The sequence below is a fragment of the Schistocerca americana genome, chromosome X (assembly GCF_021461395.2).
Source record: "Schistocerca americana isolate TAMUIC-IGC-003095 chromosome X, iqSchAmer2.1, whole genome shotgun sequence".
NCBI lineage: Eukaryota > Metazoa > Arthropoda > Insecta > Orthoptera > Acrididae > Schistocerca > Schistocerca americana.
In genome coordinates, this window is record NC_060130.1 from 582434417 (window position 1) to 582457963 (window position 23547).

The following is a 23547-nucleotide window of genomic DNA, read 5'->3' on the forward strand; positions in this document are numbered from 1 at the left end:
TAGTCATTGTAGAGATACAGTTTATGCACATCAGTACTACTATGTCCACCACATTTGAAGAATTACACAGCAATTCAATGTGGCCTTTCTTTTGTCACTTATTGCAAACTGCCCAACACTTAGGGTACGCAGCCTGCTCACGTTGGGCCAGCCGTGGTGGCCGAGCAGTTCTGGGCGCTACAGTCTGGAACCGCGCGACCGCTACGGTCGCAGGTTCGAATCCTGCCTCGGGCATGGATGTGTGTGATGTTCTTAGGTTAGTTAGGTTTAAGTAGTTCTAAGTTGTAGGGGACTGATGACCTCAGAAGTTAAGGCCCATAGTGCTCAGAGCCATTTTTTTTTGTTTTTTTTGTTTTTTTTTTTTTTTTTTGCTCATGTTGGACATAGCAGTATGAGGAAGATGGGAGGGGTGCACTTGGTCTCTGCTGTGACATGGCCTGTTGCTGCTGTGGCCATAGCTGATGCTGCTCAATGTGATGCTGAGTTGAAGTTTGTACTGCTGCAGTGACTTCCCCATCATCCATAACACTTGTAGCGTACCTAACAGGGGTTGACTGAGCAATTTCCTATACCTCCCCCTATGCAGCAATCTGATGGCCTGCAGCCCATGACACTTCAAAGGGCTATGCTATATTGGGCACATCTGTAAGTGCTGGAGTCTCACATTGAAGTGCTTTTTTTGTGGACTTTCCTATCCAGAGACAGACAAATAATATCATCATATGCCATGCAATCAGCATAGGATTTTTGATGGGTACTAGTGACAGACTTATGATGACAGCTCAACTCATGTAATTCTGCAGCCCAGTCTTTGTAAGATTGTGTTGGTCATTTCTGACGATGCTAAAATTCTACACACATTGCAATGATACACATTCTGTCACAGTAATAGGTTGAGAGAAGCTTGAATATTTCATCAAATGATAAGCTGGATGGTTCTTGCTACAAAGGTGCACGTTGTCGCAACAACAGATACACGTGTGGCGAAACCCAGGAGAGAAAGAAAGACCTACACAGGTTTGTATCACCCATGCGAAAAACCTGGAAATGTTGGCATAAACATAGCTGTTTGGAGCCCCAATCTTCAGTCAAGTCATCATATGCCAGAAAGGCCAATAGTTGCACTGATAGGAGAGTAACCTGCTGCGAACATGCAGATACCACTTGATTGACAGCGGTGACAAGAGCCTGCTGTAGTCCTGCGAAAGCTAGCTGCTGGACAGTGAGACGTTAGAGTATCCAGAGTGAGATTTTCACTCTGCAGCAGAGTGTGCGCTGATATGAAACTTCCTGGCAGATTAAAACTGTGTGCCGGACCGAGAATCAAACTCGGGACTCTTGCCTTTCGCGGGCAAGTGCTCTACCAACTGAGCTACCCAAGCACGACTCACGCCCCATCCTCACAGCTTTACTTCTACCAGTACCTCGTCTCCTACCTTCCAAACTTAACAGAAGCTCTACTGCGAAACCTTGCAGAGCTAGCACTCCTGAAAGAAAGGATATTGCGGAGACATGGCTTAGCCACAGCCTAGGGGATGTTTCCAGAATGAGATTTTCACTCTGCAGCAGAGTGTGCGCTGGTCTGAAACTTCCTGGCAGATTAAAACTGTGTGCCGGACTGAGACTCGAACTCGGGACCTTTGCCTCTCATTCTGGAAACATCCCCTAGGCTGTGGCTAAGCCATGTCTCCGCAATATCCTTTCTTTCAGGAGTGCTAGTTCTCCAAGGTTTCGCAGGAGAGCTTCTGTTAAGTTTGGAAGGTAGGAGACTGAGGTACTGGCAGAAGTAAAGCTTTGAGGATGGGGCGCGAGTCGTGCTTGGGTAGCTCAGTTGGTAGAGCACTTGCCCGCGAAAGGCAAAGGTCCCGCGTTTGAGTCTCGGTCCGGCACACAGTTTTAATCTGCCAGGAAGTTTCATGTTAGAGTATCTCTTCCATTGAGATGTTTGCCAAGTGACTTAGCACTGAAACTAACACAGGGATAAAACATAACCCTCTCTTCTCACCAAGTTTGTTATAGCAAGAACAAACACGATTTATGGATCTTAGTACTTTATAGAGTAACATGTAAGATACAGGTTGTGTGTAGCACTGGACACATTGACTGGATAACAGTAATACGGTGTAATGAATAGGATGAGCACTCATTTGCAATTGCTTAAATAAGGCTGTTCCTTTGGCATCTCACCAGAGAGTGCCAGGGGACCAACCTAGGTGGCATCTATAAGCGGGCCTGTGAACTGTATGGACATGCACTCTCTGAAATTGCACGTGTCATGAGTGAAGGTTCATCAGACTTTAATTCTTGTCACTATCTATCTATTTTCTGTAGTTGCAGCTGTTGTAGTGGCTACTTTTGGAAATATATACTCAAAAATTAATTTAAATGATGTACATAATAAAAAGGTGTGTTGTTAATAGTTTAATTAGAATACAGTGGATCACAAGAAGAGTTAAAATAATGTTTATGGGGCAAGTGAAATTTATGTAATATTTATAATATGCAGTTGAACACCTTAAAATGTTTACTGGCATATTGATCAAATATATTAACTAGGTCAAAAGTATTTACATTGTATCGATAATTAAAACTGAAGAAAAGATCTACATCTGCATCTAATATACTGAATTAATTAATTTATTTTGTTTAGTGCTTATAAGTTTTTTGTATTGACAGTTCATTCTTAATTTCCTTTAAAATTCACACATTTGGAATTACTTTTATGCATTATTGTATGATAGGAACTCTAGAGGACTATAAAATGTGACATACTTAGTTTTTGAAAACAACCACAGTTCACACTTTGGATTTTTTTATTGGTCAGTTTCACTTTTCAGGTGAACAAGAACATACACTCTAAAAGATACAAATTGAGACAATAAGGAAAACTTAACATTGGCATTATATAAAGTACATTTTCTACTTCCAGTATGGTGACATGTTTAAAATTGACTGACGGCATTAAAGATAGCCTTTAGAGGTGGCTGACAGCTCAAAAGATTAATCTGGTTGTACTTCAGTACATAAACTTATGTTTGAAGTACGTTTAAGTTACAGTAGTAAATGATGGCATTGACAAAGGTGCCAAAGATAAAATTGACTGTACAACAGTACTTGTAATGTCCATGGTATAGCCTGTCCAGAGATAATTTAAAACTACAGAAAATGTACTTCACGTAATGTCAGTGTAAGTTATTTGTATTGTGTCAATTTGTATCTTTTGCAGTGTATATTCTTATGATGCTCTTGTTCATTTGGAGAGTGAAACTCGTCAATAAAAAATTCAAAGTGCAACTCGTGGCTGTTTTCAAAAACTTAGAACAGTCACTGCCGCTGCTGGCAAATGCCCACTCTTGGTGATATACTTACTTCAGCTGCTTTAATAAGAAAAACATTTATTGAAGATCAAGCAGATGTGCAATGAAGGATATTGTTGGCAAGTTTTTAAAGAATTTGCCTTATTTCTTTTAAGTTGAATTTTATTATAGTGATACTATATTGAAGTTATCATCTATTTGTGCATATTTATTTTAGTCTTGACTTCACTACAGCATTGAATGCAATTATTGTCAGTAAAGAAAAGGTGCTTAAAAGTCCTTAATTTTTATTTTGTAAATTCAGTGAAACCTGTGAAGTGGGACACAACAACTAGCAAATGAGCAAATAATATTACTAATTAGTCTCATGTTCCATGTATTATTTACACAATAATTCATAATGATGTGGAGCAAATCATTTTACATTCACATCACAAATTAATTTCTAAATATGCCAACATGCTGACCATTTACAAGTTTTTCTTTTTAATATACAGATGTGGGATGATGAGTCCTACCTACCGCCTTTTACACATTAGAGTAACAGAAATTCTTTTACAGGGTAGGAGGAGTTGTCAAGAAAGAACCTTCCCAGTTTGTTTTCAAATTTTACTTTTCTGTATGTTGTCTGATCACAAGGTAAGTGATCAAAAAATTTGGTCACAGCATTGTGCACCCTTTTTTCTGCTAAAGACAGTTGTGAAATAGCATGGAAAAACTAAATGGTAGTTCACTTACCAAGCATTTTTAACAGTCATTTCTTAAGGGTAGCAGAGGAAATAGGGTCCTGCACCCCAAAAGTAATAGCAAGATGGAATACTGAAAAAAGTTAATGAATTTTAATTATTGTTCTTTGTCATACTACACTCTCCAGTCACATTAATGTGAGCACCCATCAAAAGCCTGGCTAACCACCTTCTGCAGCATGGACCGCCACAAGAAGTGCAGGAAGAGAGTCAATGAGGTTCTGGAAGGTACCAAGAGCTATATGGAATCAAGCTGACTCCAGTGCCATGGCCAGCTGTGCATGGTTTCTTGGTTGAGGATCCATGGTGCAAACAGCCTGATCAAGATGGTCCCACAGATTCTCAACTGGGTTTAAATCCTGGGTGTTTGATGACCAGGGGAGTACGATAAACTCATCCTGGTGCTCTTCAGACCACTCATGTACACTCTGAGTTCTGTGACACATTGCATTGTCCTGCTGGTAGATGCCATTGTGCTGAGTGAACACAAACCATTTGAAAGGATGGACATGGTCCTGAAGGACAGATGCGTACTTGTGTTGATCCATTGTGTTTTCCAGAATTTTGCAATTACCCAGAGAATGCCATGAAAACATTTCCCAGACCATAATGCTCCTTTCTTTGATCTGGATACTTCCAACAATTGTTGTAGGGTATCTGCTTTCAGGGGTTTCACACTGTACATACCAACAGCTGTCTGTCATTGAGGAGGCCACCTGTTACCACTCACAGGATGTCAAGTTCCAGTACTGGCATGCAGATTCCAGCTTTTGTCATCAATGAACAGCAGTCAGCATAGGTGCATGAACCAGGCATCTGATGCGGAGGCCGATAAGAGGCACTGCTGTTAACTGAATGGTCATTGAGGAGACACTGTTGGTAGCCCCTTGGTTCATCTGGGTGGTCAGTTGCTTGACAGTTGCGCGTTTATTCACCTGCACACATCTCCTCAGCCATCATTCAATACTACCATCTATGGCCGGTGGTACACCACAGTTCCCTCAGCACCAGTTCTGGATAAAGCCATTTTGCCATGCTCACACAGCACAGTGGGATGCAAACAGTTTACAAACTTAGCCATTTTGGAAATGCTTCCAGTGTAGACCCAAAAGCCAGTGATCATACCCTTTTGAGCATCAGGTAAATTGCTACATTTCTGCATTACAGCAGTGACTGCATTGTTTTCTGTATGCCCAGAAACATTTTATTTATCCTCCACTGCTAGCTCCACCTGCCTTCTGTTAGGGTTATTGCTTGGTGCTGTCAAACCTAGGCAGTGGTAACATGATTGTGACTGGACTGTGTACAAGTCCAAGAGTCTGGGGTTTGATCCCCTGTTGGTCCAAGGATTTTTCTGTCACTTATCACTTCCTTCACCTCTGGTAGTGGATTGTTAATGTGAAAAATACTAAACTGCACCATGGTTGGGAGTTTACGTTACACATTAGGTCCTCTTATAACTGGCCAGGTCAGTACATTTACAGGTCACACGAAGGTGAGGGCATACCATCTCCAGCAGGACCATGCCTAGTAACCAACCTTCAGGTTGCAGGCAGCCTACATAAAAGTTTCGTAAAATAATAGCTCATACTGTTGGTGATATTTCTAATAGAGTACTTGGCAATTATCAATCATAGTTAATGCATTAAAGTGTATTGCATGACATTGTAGAAGCATTTTTGCAAATATCAATCCCCGATGTAAGAAAAGTAACATAAGAGGCATCAGTAATGGTAGACCCAATTTTCTAAAACTTTTGAGAGGTTGTGCACACTATAGTATTAATTAGAATGTATGTAGTAATTCTTACTTTATGTTTCAAAAGAGTTGCACAACAGTGCATCATTTACAGATTTATTCACCATACATTACAAGAATTAAATTATGAAATACCACCAGCTGGTATTTCTTGTGATCTGCTCAAGACATTGAACTATATATGTCATGAAATTTAACTAAAGAATAGACAGTTGTGTCAAATACATTGCCTGACAAAAAAAGTGAAGCACCAAGAAGGGGAGAAGGAAACAAAATGAAACTTCAATAGTTGAGAGAGTATGTGATGTTATTTCAGTGATTATAAAATTAAGTCAAACTGCAAAGAACTGTGGCAATATGAACCCACTTAGCGGCATGACACTGCACCCCTTCTGGCTTGGATGCATGCACTAACTGGGGTGCAAGGGTGTAAAACAGCTGTTGTCTCTTCTCCTGATGCAGAATGGCCTACAACTGTTGTAACTGATTATTGATATCCTGGATAATGACACTGGGACAGAGTTGATGTCTGAGCTGGTCCAAAAAATGATCTATCATGGACAGATCTGGAGATACTGCTGGTCACAGCCTCCGTATCACACAGACAGTTCACAGAGATGCCTGTTGTGTGGAAAAGCATTTTGTTGTTGAAAATGTGTGCCATAATATTGTCACATGAAAGGTAATCTGCATGTGTGTGTTTGTGTGTGTGTGTGTGTGTGTGTGTGTGTGTGTGTGTGTGTGTGACATACCGTTGTGCCGGCAGAGTTTCCTTAAATCCTACCAGCTGTGATCTGAAGTCATGACACCAGGAGTAACACTGCAATATCTCTCTCGGTAGAATGGGACTTCTCCCTAGTCACCACCATACGCACCAATGAAGGTCACTGGGAGTTGTGCAGAACTGTGATTCATTGCTGAACACAGTGTAACACCACTCATTAGCAGCCCATACTTAACACTCAATGTATGACTCCAAACACAGCTGTTTGTGTTGTAGTGTTAATAGCTGTGTATGCATAGGACAGTAGTTATGTAGTCTAGCTGCAACAATGTTGCAGGATGACACAGGATGCAGAGAGTCCATCAGGAGTTATCAGATAGCACACACAGATCTGAAGGGCTTACGATGTGCTTGGTGCACAATGTGGCAATCCTTCCTTGTGGTGATCAGACATGGTTGACTGGAATGTTGAGGAAGAGTGTGCCTGTCCTTATGTTCCCATGGAGCCTAACATTGGCCCACTATCACATCTGAATGCCCCAAAAACCAGCCAGCCAAATAGACACTCACAAATGTCCCTTTCAAACTCTGCCAGTTGCTGATGACACTGTCACACAAGTATGCCCTTCATCAATTGCTCTACAACTGGCACTGTTCACACTGTTTATATACCCTACTAGGCCTGTTGTCAACACTAAACACTAATGCATCCTGGTGGCCTTTCTGCCTGTCAGAGATAATTGCAACTCAGGTCATGTAGATACCTAACAGTGATGTGTATGTGTACAAAGCTACATTCACATCTGACAGTGTCTTCTTGGTGCTTCACTTTTTCTGTCAGGCTGTGTAATTCAATTTGTGGGAGCTGGAGAGAATTAAATAATACATGGAGTCCCAGAAAGTTCAGACCTGATTCAGTTACTTCTCCTCCAGTATTTAAAGGTATAGCAGGGAGAACCAGTGATTTATTCATATGACAGAAATAGTAAAACCAATCCTAATAGACATGCAGCAATAAAGGAAATGATAAACAATGCTTCTAAAAGTTATTATATAGTTTCTACAAATCATCTCATCCTTGAATTAACAAAATGGAGTATTTAGTCCTGCACTGCGGTGCGTATAATACCAGCTATAAGTTTAATGCATAGAAGCAGATAATGAAGTTAAAAGGAGACAGAATGGTTGGCAAGTGCATGCATTCAGGAGACAAAATTCCAAGTACCATAAACCAGATATAATTTGACCGATTTTCAGAGTCAAATGTGATTATCATGGCTATTTTTCAACTTCTGCAATATTTATGTTAGTGAACGTAGGGGGCTTGTATGAAAGGATTACATACTACTTAGTGCAATACATTTTCTATATTTCAGAGGAAGTATTGGATAAAAATGTAGGTGGTCAAAGATAGCAAGTATTTGGGGATACATTGATCAGCCTATACCTCCACGACAACTGTCAGCAACCATTCCACTTGTGGTCAATATTTCAAAAATGCAATGAAACTTCGACCACTCAGAAATAAATACATTAAAGGAGGGAAGATTGGACTAAACATCCCCTCGACATTGAGGTCATTAGAGATAGGGCACAAGCTCGAATGTTGTCAAGGATGGGGAAGGAAATTGGTCATGCCCTTTCAAAGGAACAATCCTAGCATTTGCCTAGAGTGATTTAGGGAAATCACAGGAAACCTAAACCTGGAGGACTTGACACAAGTTTGAACCATCATCCTCCTGAATGTGAGTCCAATGCGCTAACTGCTGCGCCACCTCACTCATGTATAAATACATTGATCTAAAGTTTTCTTAAGTGCTTCGTTAAGCCTCATAAAAGAAGAAATCTAGTACAGTATATAAATCAGTGTGATCCATCATCAAAATTATAAATATAATGAAAGGTAGTAAAATGGAGTACCACACACATAGCTCCGTCTTTCATTTCAAAACATCCTTTGCAGTTAGAACTAAGTTTATCTGTTCATTTATCAATACAATATCTGGTACTTGTGGCCAAACTAACTTGATTCCTTGTTTCCAGAGGTATTTGACATTATATGTTGTGCGTTAACCACAACAGCTTGCAATTTTAGCACTATCTGACTGAAATATGTTTTTCTTAGTTGTAGGCTTGTTAAAAATTACAAATGAGCCTTCGTATATATACTGATGGTTAATATATGTATTCCTTAGTTCCAACCTGTCATTGGCATGCACGTTGTTTAATAGATTGTGTAGCTGTAATCCTGAGGTAACAATGACAAGTGGTCAAAGTAACCCCAAAACAGAGAAATTGTGCACATGAACTCAGAAACTGTAGTATAGTGACAGATTTATATATGTGTGAATATATGTGAAGAAAAAACTAATCAGTAGTCTGTTTTGAGAATTAATTAAGTAACATAAATAATGCACTTGAACACTGATCACTTTGCAGTTGAATTATATCAGTGGATTTTGCACAACCTGATTTTAGCACACCTTTTCATATACAAGTACAAGTCACAACAGGTTCGCCAACTGTCGCACAAGAAAACTGGCACTAAATTTTGCCATTAAGCATTTATTGTTGGAACTTTGTCACCAATCAATATATGCTAAACACCCAACTGACAGCCAGCAGTCTATGAAAGTAAAAATTTTGGTGAAGATATTATTTTAAGTTACATATAAAAGATTATACTATTGCAGCTTGCCGGCCGGTGTGGCCGTGCGGTTCTAGGCGCTTCAGTTTGGAACCGCATGACCTCTACGGTCGCAGGTTCGAATCCTGCCTCGGGCATGGATGTGTGTGATGTCCTTAGGTTAGTTAGGTTTAAGTAGTTCTAAGTTCTAGGGGACTGATGACCACAGATGTTAAGTCCCATAGTGCTCAGAGCCATTTGAACCATTATTGCAGCTTATTCGTGCAGAAATAATGTGGGAAAAGGAGGAGTTGTTATGTATATTAAGACAGAACACAAGTTCAAAATCAGTGAAACAAGTAGATTTTGTAGTGATCAGCATATAGAAGTGTGTGCTTGTGAATTAATGTTGAAAAATAGTTCACTTTTAATTATAACTGTATAAGATCCCATCTGGGAAATTTAAGCAACCTGGATTCCTTATCATGCTATCTGTCAGACAGCAACAACCAGTTAATTCAGTGACTTCATTTTAGATTTGCTACTGGATTCTGATAAGAACAATGACCTGGAAACTTTATTTGGATCCTACAATATGGTATCAGTAATTAACTTTTCAAAACACAAGGATAAAGACAGTAGGACCCTAATTGATGATGTTTCCTTTGATGAAGCTCAAAGCAAGAAAATACCCTTTTATCAAATAAATAATGCTCTCTCTGATCATAATGCACAGTTAGTTAGGATAAATTACATAGTACTCCTCAGTGGAAATCAGTTGGAATAATTAATGGCTCGAGAACAAGTGTTTTTAAGAATAGCTTACAAGAGATGATCTGGGATGAAATTTATAATGAATCAAATGCTAACATAAAGTTTAATCTGTCTCATGATAAATTTGTATCATTATTGGAAATAGCTTTCCACATAACCTACTCAGAGAGGACATTAAATAGCCATGTAAAAATCCATCCATCACTACAAGGATTAAAGTATCTTGTGAAAGGTAAAGGGAAATGTATCTGTTGACAAGAACAAGAAGAGATCCTGTACTAGCACACTACAGAACTACTCAAAATTACTAAGAAATGCTATTAAAAATCAAGGAACATGCACATAATGTCAGAAATCAGTAATTCTAATAACAGACTGAAGGCTGTATGGAATGAAGCGAAACAATAGACAGGACAACCAGCCACAGAACAGGATGATATCACTGTTGAACTGAATGGAATAGCTGTAAATGGCTATTCAAATGTAGCAAATATATTGAATGATCATTTCCTAAGTATAGTAGAAAGTATAAGGACAAACAATTCAAGAGAAAAATCACATTTTGAAAAAGTAACTCTCATAAAATTTATTTGTACAACTGTATCACCCACTTCTCCTTCTGAAATTAAGAAAATTATACATTCTCTCAAAAATAAATGCTTATCTGGCTTTGATTGTGAGTCCAATTGAATACTAATGATTTGTTCCCACATAAGAATCCTGGTCTTATGTACGAGTAAAATACAGAATGCATCACTAACTCAAGGCATTTTACCAGAGACTCAAATATGCCATTGTTAAACACCACTTTAAGAAATGTGATAAAAGAGATGTAAATAACTATTGACCTGTTTCACTGCTGACATTATTCTGCAATGTTTTCGAGATGATGATGATGTATTCTAGAGTAGTGTCTCACCATAGCAACAGCAGTGTTCTTACCAAATCGTAGTTTGGCTTTCAGAAGGGATGCTCTATTGAAATGCCATTTACACCTTCACTCACCATATTTTACAAGCTTTATATAATAATATAACTCTGGTTGTTATTTTCTATGACCTCTCCAAGGTATTTGATCATTTGAATCACAGTATTCTCCTAGATAAATTGACAGTTTATGGGATTGATGGTATGGTCACCCTATGGAAAATGTCATATCAGACCAAAAGAATGCAAAATGTTGTACTTAGTAATTCAAGCAATCTAGTCCAGGACATTATTCTGACTGGGGAGAAATCACATATGGGGTTCCACAAGGTTTAATCATAAGTCCACTGGTGTTCCTCAAGTAGGTAAACAATATTCCAGCTATTACACAACAAGCAGAATTAGTTCTTTTTGCAGATGAACCTAGTGTTGCAATCAATCCAAGCACATGTACAAAAACAGAAGAAATAGTGAACAAAAAGTTCTTAATAATATCATTGGCTGGTTTTCTGTGAATGGTCTCACTCTCAATTTTAAAAAGACCCAACATATTCATTTCTGCACATCTAGAGACACTACACCAATGATAATGATAATGATACATGCTGAGGAAATAATAAATAGGGCAGAAACTTTAAAAAATTCTTTGGTGTCCATATAGATGAGAATTTAAATTGGAAAAAACACATTTGGAACTCCTAAACAACTTAGTTCAGCCACACTGTGCTTAGAATCATTGTAAATCTTCAGGAGAGACAAATCAATAAGTTGACATATTTTGAATATTTTCATCCAATAATGTCATATGGAATAATGTTCTGGGGTAACTCATCTTTAAGAAAGAAACTCTTCATTGGGTAAAAATGTGCTGTAAGAATAATATGTGGTGCTCATCTGCAATCATCTTGTAGACATCTGTTTAAGGAGTTGGGCATTCAGACAACTGCTTCACAGTATAATTATTCTCTCAAGAAGTTTCCTGTAAATTATCCACTGCATTTGAAAATGAACAATGAGGTACACAATTACAATACCAGAAGGAAAAATGACAGTCATTGCTCTTCATTAAGGTTGCCTTGAGCACAAGAAGAGACGCACAGCACTGCAACAAAAATTTTTAATCACTTACCCAGTGATACAAAAATCTGACAGACAGCAAAGTGGAATTTGATAACAAATTGAGAATGTTTCTCTCATGCAAAATGATTCATGGAACATGTAACTAACTGACTGACAAACTAAATAACTGATTTTATTATCTAGTTCTTTCTAATGGAAATATGATCCTCTTTCATGTTCATGTTGAACTTGCTTTGAAGATACTTGACACTTTTGACAAACTGAGATCATTTTGTGTCAATGGATTAAATAGTTGGTGAAGTATGCTAATAATGTATGCTTCATTGAAACCAAGTACTTCTGAAGCAGTCTCCTTTCAGACAAGGCAAGTATACTGAGTTGCCTCTGTGGAGATTGCTTGGAAATGAGCGGATATCATTTAGTATCAATATTCTTACATCATACGTTTAGAGAATTGTTTTAAACTTGTTCTGAGAGGTGACCTCAGTTTATATGGAAGCTTTCAGTTTATTTTAACAGGTGGTAGGAAGCTCTATGAACCATTTAGATCCTTGTATTTATTATTTGACCTCACATAATAGATGTTGCTATGAAAGTTTTAACATATTCTTACTATTCTGCCTCTGACCAACTAAAGTTCAAAGTTCTCCCTATTACCAGTGCATATTTACATGATTCATGGTATCTTTTACAAAATTTGTAGAAACTTACAATTTTTATGCATAATATATTTTGTAGTGCATCAATGGTTGTGAGCTTCTGGAAAATTAGGTAGCAATACCTTGTTCGGAAAACTGTTTTCCCATAATTGCAGTAGGCTCTTACGTGGTTAGACAAGTAGACTGTAAGTGATGAGTGTACAGGTTCTATACAGGAAAGATAGAGATCAGGAACAGTTCAGTGTGCTGTACCCATCCCACTTACCAACAGATTTGAGGTCCTGTCTCCATCTGCAATTATATCTGAGCCAATTTGACACACTTCACCTGTAGGGAACCCTGCTGTGTCATGTACCGGGGAAGTACATGCAAAAGGGTAAAGGTCTGTTAATTGTTGGCAATTTATAGATATAGGGAATAATGGTAGCCCTTAGGCAAATGGCAGCAATGGGTAAAAATGATCACATTCTGCTGTCAATCTGTTTGCCTAGGGGCCACATTTAATGTGTTGAATAAGCTGTTCTCACGATCATTGAGAGAGCAGGCCGTAATCAGCTGCAGACTGTGGTGTATGTTGGGATGAACACTGCCTTTCATCAAGGCTCTGATATCATATTTGGATCATTCAAGTGTCTGAGAGAGAAAATTGAGAAGACCGGCCTTGCTCATGGAATTTTAATAGAGCTCACAATCTGTAGCATTGTCCCCAGATGTGATTGGGGCCTCCTTGTTCTGTGTTGAGGGTATGGTTTTCTTGACTTGTGTCACAGGGCTGAGAACTGTTGGCTCCCTCTCAAATGTATGAGGGGCCTACTACACACCAGACACTGCTAGGTAGATGGCTGATGGTGTGTGAGATGTACACTAGCATTTTTTTTAGAGACTCTTAAAATCCTAGTGATCAACTTCTGAAGCATTTGCAGCATAGTCGCAGAGTTTGAAGTTTGAAATGCTCTTAAAAAGCAATGTAGCCCATGTTATACTAGGTACTGAAAGCTGACTAAAACTCTTAATTGACAGGAGTAATATATTTGGCTTGAAACTATGTGTATGTCAAAAGGACAGGTTAATGGGAAGTGGAGTGGTGTATTAATCACAGTAAAAGGTAAAATGAAGGTAAAGTCTGTGATGCTCAACTTGTGAATGAGCTTCAGGCCTGACACAGGTAGAGTGCAGGCTTTCATAGGAGGGGGAGGGTTGTGAGTCCATTGCTCCAGCTGCCTTTTACCTGCAGAAAAGATATCCTTTTCTCAATTTGATAGCAGGCTGAGTGGACCTGGGACCATCCTGGAGAAACTGGACTAAGGAAAATTCCCCTCTCTGACGTGGGATTGAATGCCGACTTCCAGGGGTGGAGGTGAGCGCTCTATGCTGTAGACCACCATGCCCACCATTCATCACAGTAGACAATAAATTTGAAGCCATGAAAGTGGAAATTAAAGCTGCATGTGAGATTGATTGGGAATGCTCAGTATCAAGGATGAGCATAAACTTAAACTGCAATTGAGTCCTTCTTACTGACATAAGACCCTACCTCAGATGTAACTAAAAACTTTAGAGAAATCCCCAGCTCACTATTATGTATGTTCTGCAGCCATAGTGTCATTATGGGAGAGACTTTAATTATCAAATAACCATTTCTGGTAATTACAGTTTTGTATGTGGTAGGTATGATATGACGTCCTCTGAAACAGAAGTAATTTTTCTGAAAACTGATCATAACAGATAATTTGGAAGAGCACACATGATGGAAATATATTAGATCTAATGACAAAAGATAGACTTGACCTCTTTGAATTTGTTTCACACACAGGAGAGTTTCACAGAAATGCTGAAAAATCTGAAGTGACACACTTAAAAGATAGACAAGGTCTTTCCCTTGAGAGCCTACTTACTAAGTTTCAAGAACCAGTATTAAGTGAGCAATGCATGAATGTATTACAGCCTCCACAAATCATGCCCAAGGGATAACCATTCTTTCTGTGCAACATACACAAATTGAATGAGAACAAACCATAATTTTCACACAATGGGAACTAGTCTCTGCCCTCTACTTCACAGTGGTTTTCAGTTATGGATGTAGGTGTACAATATGGATTTTACTCATTTGTTATGTGTTATCAGAAACTGGCTGATTATTTCTTTTTCTGTGTTCACATTTAAATAAACATAGCATTCATAGCATCTGTCATGTATTATTTTAGCATAGTATCATTATTAAGATCAGTTAAAGCACTCCATCTTCAGGCCACAAGTGGCCCATTGGAACCATCCAACCACCATGCCGTCCTCAGCTGAGAATGCGGATAGGAGGGATGTGTGGTCAGCACATCGCTCTCCCGGGGTCATTATGATCGTTTACTTGACCAGAGTTGCTACTATTCAGTCGAGTAGCTCCTCAATTAGTATTACAAGGCTGAGTGCTCCCCAAAAAGTGGCAACAGTGCATGGCAGCCCAGACGGTCACACATCCAAGTGCCAGCCATGCCCAACAGCATTTCACTTCAGTGATCTGACGGGACCAGTGTAACCACTGAAGCAAGGCCATTGTTATTAAAGTTGGTTGGATGGCTTTAAATCAAAGATAAAACAGCAAAAAACAATGCTTACTTAAAAATATTTATTTTTGTGTGGCTCATAATAATGACTATAATTGCCTGAAACACAAGTAGTTCAATTCAACATTACCAGAAATTTTTTTTTTCATTCATTTTAACTATCAAATAATAATCTTGTAGCTGAGTATATATTGCAGAGAACAGAAGCTCCACCACTTCAAGTTTTTTAACTATCTTAGATTACCTGTCAAAGGAATACTCTCACTGAGGTGGCAGTAGCAGCAATATACAACAGAACAATGGACATTAACTTGCTGAACATGCTGTTTCTTGATTTCAGGTTGTGGCAGAAAACAGTGGACAGCATATCGAACATGTTATGAACCAGTCTCATAAAAGTTAGAAAGTGATGTCATTTTGCTTTTTATGCAGTTTTTTACCCTAGGACAATTAAAACTAATGTAATTTTGCTTTTTATGTGATTTTTGGCCTCAGGACAATTAAAAAGTGATTTTCTCATCTGATATGGTACAACCTCGCCATGGTGGATGGGCTTATCTAACTGACAGTGCCACAACTCTTGACTACCAAACCTGTGCAGTCATGCACATTGAACAGTGTGGATGGTGTAATATGCAGCTCAAACCATAGCCATCATATTGCGATTCAATGGTCATTTTTAGCCAACCCCATTTATGTTTTGATGCTTACAGCACCATCTGTTCGTAAGATTACTGTTATTTTTTCCCCATGAAGTTCCCCTCTGTGTCAACAATATGCTGTCTAAATCTGACATCATTCTGAGCAGTGGTTCTCTTTCTACAGCTTTTTGAAACCGGAACATTAATTACAGACACCCTGTACTTATAGATGGAACTGTGTAAACGTTAGTGGAAAGACTTCGGTGGAATAAAAATAATGAAAAATGGAAGGAGTAAAACACACATACACACACATAGATAGATAGATAGATAGATAGATAGATAGAGAGAGAGAGAGAGAGAGAGAGAGAGAGAGAGAGAGAGAGAGAGAGGGGTGGGGGGGGTGGGAGGGGAGTGAGAGAGGGAGGGGGGAGGGAGGGAGGGAACAGAGAAAGAGGGAGACTGCAGATAGAGCAGAGTGGATGTAGATTAATGGAATGAAGTGGGAGGCACGGGGGCAGAGGTGGACTTTGGTTTGGGACAGGGGCAAATGGAGATTGAAAGCAGGATTGTGTGATCAGAGGGTGTTTTGTAAGAATAGTTCCTATCAATATCATTCAGAGAAACTGGTGTAGGCAGGAGGAATCTACATTGCACAGGTTGTGAAGCAATTGTTGAAGTCCAGCATATTCTGCTCAGCAACTAGGTGGTCAACTGTGCTCTTGAGCACAGTTGGGCGGTGGCTACTAGTTCAAGTGGGTAGCTGATTGGTACTCATGCCTATGTGAAAGGCTGTGCCGAAGTCAAAGCAGATTTGGCTTATGACATAACTACTTTCACAACCTCTGATGAGGTGGAATATGCCTGCTGTAGTACAGGAAAAGATGTGCTCAGTGGGTCCATAGGACAGGCATCCAAATGGGATTTTCATGGGGATATGAAGTGTATTTCAATATGTTGTAAGTAGCCAAGGCACAAGGATGGACCAAGATATTTCATAGTTTGGTTAGGTGGTGGAATACAACTTTGGGGGAGGTAGGAAGAATTTTTCATAGGATGTTCATCATTTGAGGGCACTTGTAAGAGGACATGGTCAAGTGATGGTATTGGGTGATGATAAAGGGTGCTCCTTACCACAGGTCTATGGAGTTCATTGGGGAATTGCAGAAACATTTATATATGGCATGAGAGATCAATTTCTGGACTAAGGTTGGTGGATAGTGCATGGCTGTGAAACTCCAAAGGTGGTGCCTGTCTGTAAAGGTCCTATTAATGCCTTCAGCTTAATGGGCAAAGGATTGCTTGTCACTGCACATGCCACTATCTGTGGGTGGCTACTCTTTATGGGACATACGTTTTAGAGTGAAATGATTGGCAGCTATCAATGTGGAGATACTCTTCTTGGTCAGTGGGGCTTATATGGATGGAGGTTTTTATGGAACCAATGGAGAGAAGATAGCAAGCATTAAGAGAGTTGGCATGCCATGCTGAAGAGGACCATGTGAAATGGATAGATGAGAAGGTTTTAAGGCTATGGAGGAATGAGGACAGTGTATCTTGGTCCTTAGTCCAGATCATGAAGATATCATCAATAAATGTAGCCAGACAAATGGTTTAAGGTCTTGGATGACTTGGAAAGTTTACTCCAGACTGCATGTGAACAGGTTGGGATATAAGGGTACTATGCAGACATCAATTTGTTGTACATCTTCCCATTTAAGAAGAAGTTGTTGTGGATAAGTACATGGTTTTCAATAAGCATCTCCAGTGTTTCAGAAGATGACTGCATGAAAACTACAAAACATAAAGAAAATAGACACATGTCAGTGGATAGAGGATTACAGATGCTCAATGTGGGCACTGTTTATGATGCGTAAACTTTGGTATATGTATGCACAGCATTGAAGTCACTGACATGGGTTATATAGGAAGGCTCAACATCAGCCCACTTTAGAAATACTGTTTGGAAATACTGTTCTACTTAGATGACTGAAACCTTAAGTATACATTGACAACATGTCTGTGTACAAAAGTAGAGTACAATCTTATGATATGAATCACAAGTTTTTCTGCTAGAAATTTTTACATATGATGGTGAAAGTAAAGGTTACTATTTTGTAATTAATCAGTATGTAGTTTCTCTCCTGTTGATAGTATGTTACTGTTTGTAGTCTACTTTTCTCCAAATAATATCCTGAACATCCCAAAAAATTCAGATTTATAGCTCAGATAGTTTTTTGTAAATAAAATAAATTTGTCTGAAAATACAGTTGTTGGGAAATTCAATTCAAAGTTCATATCTATGCTTGACTTCTGTTGCCCCTACTGCATTACAGATGCATATTCCTCTTGTTTTAGATATTCCTCATCCTCTCTCTTCCTTTTTTTGTTTCTCCTAATTGTTCTGGCCTCTTTAGTTGTCTCAGGTTTCTACTTTTCATCTTTGACCATTGTCATGGTGTCAGTTACCACCACTGATTATCTCATACTGAACCCAAGACATATGCTTAGCAATTGCAAAACTCTACACCTGCTTAGTGTCCAATAATTAAAATGTATTAGAGCATGTAACAAACCAACTCTCATTGTGTTGAAGCCAACAAACACTGTTTTCAGCAGACATTCCAGTATCAAATAGTTAAAACAGTCATTCACATTTTGTCTCTTCCCATGTCAGCACCATGACTGTAGTTTATTATGGCATAGGTCCTTGTACATGTGCTTAATTACTTGCAATACTGCAAATGGCAGTTGCAAGTACTTTTATGTATCCACACTATGAGTCTATAGTAGTGTCACAAAGCCCATGCTGTGGACTGTCATCTGCAGAAGCACTGCAGAAGAAGGTAGTCAAAACTGCTTTCCTTATGACTCATGTGGCACCTTGATTTTGTCTTATAGCTAAATCATTATAGAGCTTCAGTCTGTATCATCAGGACTGCCCCAGAGAAGTGTGACAGGAATGATATTATTTTCTATATACATAAATGATCTGGTGGACAAGGTGAGCAGCAATCTGTAGCTCTTTGTTGATGATGCTGTGGTATACAGGGAGGTGTCATTGTTCAGTGACTGTAAGAGGATACAAGATGACTTAAATAAAATTTGTAGTTGATGTGATGAATGGCAGCTAGCTTTAAATGTAGGAAAATGTAAGTTAATGCAGATGAGTAGGAAAAACAAACCCGTAATGTTGGAATACAGCATTAGTAGTGTGCTGCTTGATGGAGTCATGTCAATTAAATATTTAGGCTTAACATTGAAAACTTATATGAAATCGAACAAGCAAGTAAGGATTGTAGTAAGAAAGGTGAATGGTTGAGTTCAGTTTATTGGGAAGTGTGGTTCATCTGTAATGTAGACAGGATATAGGACACTAGTGCAACACATTCTTGAATACTACTCAGTGTTTGGGAACCACATCAAGTTGGACTGAATGAAGGCATCAAAGCAATTCAGAGGTGGACTGCTAGATTTGTTACTGGTATGTTCAAACCCACACAAGTATTACAGAAATGCTTTGGGAACTCAAGTGGGAATCCCTGGAGAAAAGACGAGGTTCATATCAAAGAACATCACTGAAAAAATTTAGGGAACCAATATTTGAAACTGATTGTGGAATGATTCTACTGCTTCCAAAGTACATTTTTGTAAGGACCACAGAGACAAGGCAAGATACGAGAAATTAGGGCTTTTACAGAGGCATATAGATAGTCATTTTTCCCTCACTCTATTTGAGAATGGAACAGAAAAGAAAATGACCCTCCACCAAGCACCATATGGTGGCTTATGGAGTATGTATGTAGATGTACATGCAGATGAAGATTTAGGTTTAGATTTAGATTGTCCACTTCTTCCCTTGTGAGATGACCACAACCACCTATATGTTTGTCATCAGACACCTTTTTCCACTCTCATATCCCTTACCAGTTTATGTGTGTGTGTGCCCAGACTCCTTTGTACGTTTCTGAAATGCTCTAGCTTTTCATCCTTTACAGTTTTTTCATAAGGTATATTTTGCAACACATTTGCAGACCCTTTTGAATTTCCATCTCCAATGTACTTCACATGCCATATGAACATTTGACATGTGAAAGGAACAGAAAAATGGTCATGCCTGCACTTTGGGAGATCTTTAAATTTGTTTTCAAACCACTTCCTTATACCCAATTCAGTTCTTTTAACTACATTTTGCTGTTAGACTTTGATTTCAAAAAAGTTTCTGTTACCTAAAAAAATTATTAACTGTAGGAGAACCTGTAAATGTGGCTTTTCAGACTTTTACTCAACAGCATTTTGCCTTTAAAACTACTTCTTTATCAAAACCTGCATTTGTTCTGATAGAAAGCATTTTTCTTTGATATTTCTGTCATTTTTATGAATTTGGTATTTAATTTGTGGGAATTATTTGATTTTTTTATATTATTGACCAAATTTCTCATAGGTTTTTGACCGTGAAATCCCAGCATTTATGATTTCATTGATTGTTGCTTTGATTCTTGTGTGGAGTACTGAGTGCAGACAATTATATGAAGCTGAATTTGTAGTCTCTAAGTAAGGCAGTTTACCTGGTAGACATTTTTATGTTGTCCATTCTGTTATGTGCGTATTCATATGATGTTAGCCTAGCCAATTTTGGGTAACTTCTGTCTACAGTCTTTCAAACTGGTACTATGCACATGCTGGCGAAATCCTTGATTCATTCGTACTTTGTAATGTTGTCCACATTAATCAATTTATGTGTTACAGAATTCACATGTCAAATGTTCATATGGCATGTGAAGTCCATTGGAGATGGAGATTCAAAAGGGTCTGCAAATTCCACACTAATCAATTTCATAGCTGTCATCATACATTTGCATACTGTATGCCATATGGAAGAAAGCCAAAAGCAAAATGATCCACTGTCCTCTAGTTTGTTTCACTCCAGAACAAGTGAAGTGCCTTTCCTTATCAGTAGTTTGTTAAAATTGTTAGAAGCTGTTGTATGGTTTATTTTCAAACTATTTTAGTAGCATTATAAAATAACTTCTCTATTTGCAAATGCAAATAAATAAATTTATGATATTCATGACAGTAATCCTTAATGTGTGTCTATATGAGTGTTCTGTATTGTTTTTCAAGCTTGTCAGTAAAAAGCAGCAGGACTTGCAAGTGGATCCTATGCAACTTCTGTACTACCAAGCTCCAATATCATCATTGATACTACTTATACTTTTACCATTCATTGAACCAGTAGTGTTCACAATATCCCACAACTGGAGAACTGCAGATGTTGTAAGTATTTGTAATTCTGCAGTTGCACACAATTTTTTGAATGCTATATTTCTAATTGTTTATTTTTCACTTTTGCAGTGCATGATACTTGCATCATGTTTCATTGCCTTTTTTGTAAACATCTCAATATACTGGATCATTGGAAACACTTCACCACTGACGTATCCTTTATAGAAGTGTATTATACATTTGCTTAAAACTATGTTGTTTTTCATTGGCTTCCTTTCCTTCTAATCGCATGAGAGTTTCCATATTTTACTTGCCTGAAATTATGGGGATCTATATAGTATAATGGTAGTTGCCAAGAAATTAATTATAAACATGTTATTTTCTTCAGTTTATATGTACAATGTCTTGTCTCACCATTAGTTCAGACATCTACACCATGACCCATTTTCATATATTAAGTGAATAATAATTAAACACATTAAACACCAACACTAGTTACAATAACACTGTGACTGTAAAAGATATCTATTGCAAATTATTAATAATGAGCAGAAAGTGTGGACATAATACCCATTGCTTGTAGTTACAGACTATCCTAGCATTCATCTAAAATGATTTGAAAATAAACCACAGAAAACAAAAATCAGAATAGTTGAATTAGGTAATAATCCTGAATCACTATTTTAAATGCATTTCCTAAATGTGAGTGACTTTAATAAATTACAATAACAGTTATTGCTAGTGTCCACTGAATAGATGTAGTTGCTCCTTTTAGAGAAGTATATTTTGTTACTGATTGGTCTTATGAAAGAGTAGATGTACTGCAATGTCAGTGGATGAATCCCCAGCATGTTAAATAGTGATCTTCATTGGCTTCATGAATTAATGCTGTGTAGCACAGATGCAGTTTACTTTTTATTTCCAGAGCTTAGCACAAGGGTGGTTGAATAAGTAAGGTAACAGAAGCTCTCAGAGGTGTATAAATGCACCATGCAAATTAAATTCCAAGTCTGGGTAAATGAGACAGTCAACATTTTCTGATGCTGGATGTAGCTGTGCAATTGTGCTCTGAAATAGGGTGTAAAGATTGAGGCATGGTTAGTGATTGAAGTATGAAGTGTAAAATTGTTTGATAAAGAGAGGGCAGATGGGTGAGATGGGTGAAGGTAAGGCTGGCCAAACACATCCACATAAAATGACCATATGTGCCATGTTGAAGGGTACATTGAAGGCATTTGTTACATATATGTGAGGCAGATTGGAGAACAATCAACATCTCTGTTGGCAGTGTAGTAGCTATCATACACAACACATTGGTCAGCCTTAAGCGATTTTGTCACTGGGTAACATAGCAATCCCCATATGGCAATAAAACCAAGCAAATGTGGTTGTTTCTTCAGTACATCATGTGGTATCAGGCATGGTGTTCCATCCCTGCATCATATCATCACAGTGGGTGAAAGACAAAAAAGCACCGGTGTCATAGAGGCACCCCTTATCTTTCTCCCCATTAGAAGTTCAGAACAATGGTATCCATGAAGGAAGTTATAGAAAAAAGTCTTTTGGGATGCAGGGTGTGCTGCTGGCTGATTTCCTCTTGCATGGAGAGACTATGAACGAAGTCAATTGTAATGTCATGCTGGAAAAGTTGCGGAGGCAGTTTGGAAGAAATGGCTGGGAATGCTTCCAAAAGATGTTATGTTGCTGTGAGGTAATGCACAGCAGCTTATGGCCTCAGTTACATTGTGCTTGGTCTGGCATTTTCACTGGACTGCATGAGAACACTCTTGATGCAGTCAAGAGACCTGTCTCCTTATAATCATTATGTTGGTTTTAACCGATTGATTCACTGAAGGAACAAATGGTTAGATAACCATGGTGACTATGCAGAAAAGTAACTTTGAGCACCTCTTAAATTTCCTGAATAAAGGTTTTCTCTCAGATGACTTGCTATCTTACTTTTGAACTACCTTCATATGTCAGATGTGTATCTGTGATAAGCAAATGAATGCAATAAGAGCTTGTGCTGTCTAATATTAATATGTTATGAATGATTCAGTAAAGTAATGTGGCTCTTATCTTGAAGGTTTATTTGAAGAGGGCTGCATTTTAGTGGGCATGGTTACAGTGGAGTTTATATGGCCTTGTATTCCTTTGACCTTTGAACTGATTTATCTAGATAGTGATAGAAGATCTACAGTTTAACAAGCACATCAAGCCATGACACAGTTTAGTATTTTTCACATTATCAAATCACCACTAGAGATGAAAAAAGAGATAAGTGATAGAGAAAAATCTCATGTTTGACTTAAAATTGAAACCCGACTCTTTACATTTGTATGATGATGCTTACCCTCTTAGCTATGAAGCCACACTGTGGATTGTGCTAACCCAAGAACACTGTAATTTATTGCTCGAACTGTGTACACACATGGGAGACAAGGTACAATACAATAGTTCCAACAGGGGGTGCAGTTGGCAGGCTGTGGAGGCAACTGCTGTCATATTAGC

General features: G+C 38.4%; 1 protein-coding gene across 4 annotated transcripts in view; it reads left to right on the plus strand.

Moving 5' to 3' along the window:
- Positions 1 to 23547, plus strand: part of LOC124556704 (solute carrier family 35 member E3-like) — a 174954-nt gene that overhangs the window by 46680 nt on the left and 104727 nt on the right. For all 4 annotated transcript variants that reach the window (XR_006968666.1, XM_047130687.1, XM_047130686.1 and 1 more), the window contains exons 3-4: positions 20935 to 21087; positions 21166 to 21248. Coding sequence is in view for 3 of the 4 variants with exons in the window: in XM_047130687.1 (XP_046986643.1) it covers positions 20935 to 21087; positions 21166 to 21248 (236 nt within the window). In the remaining variant the exon portion in view is untranslated. The remainder of the gene's footprint in view (positions 1 to 20934; positions 21088 to 21165; positions 21249 to 23547) is intronic.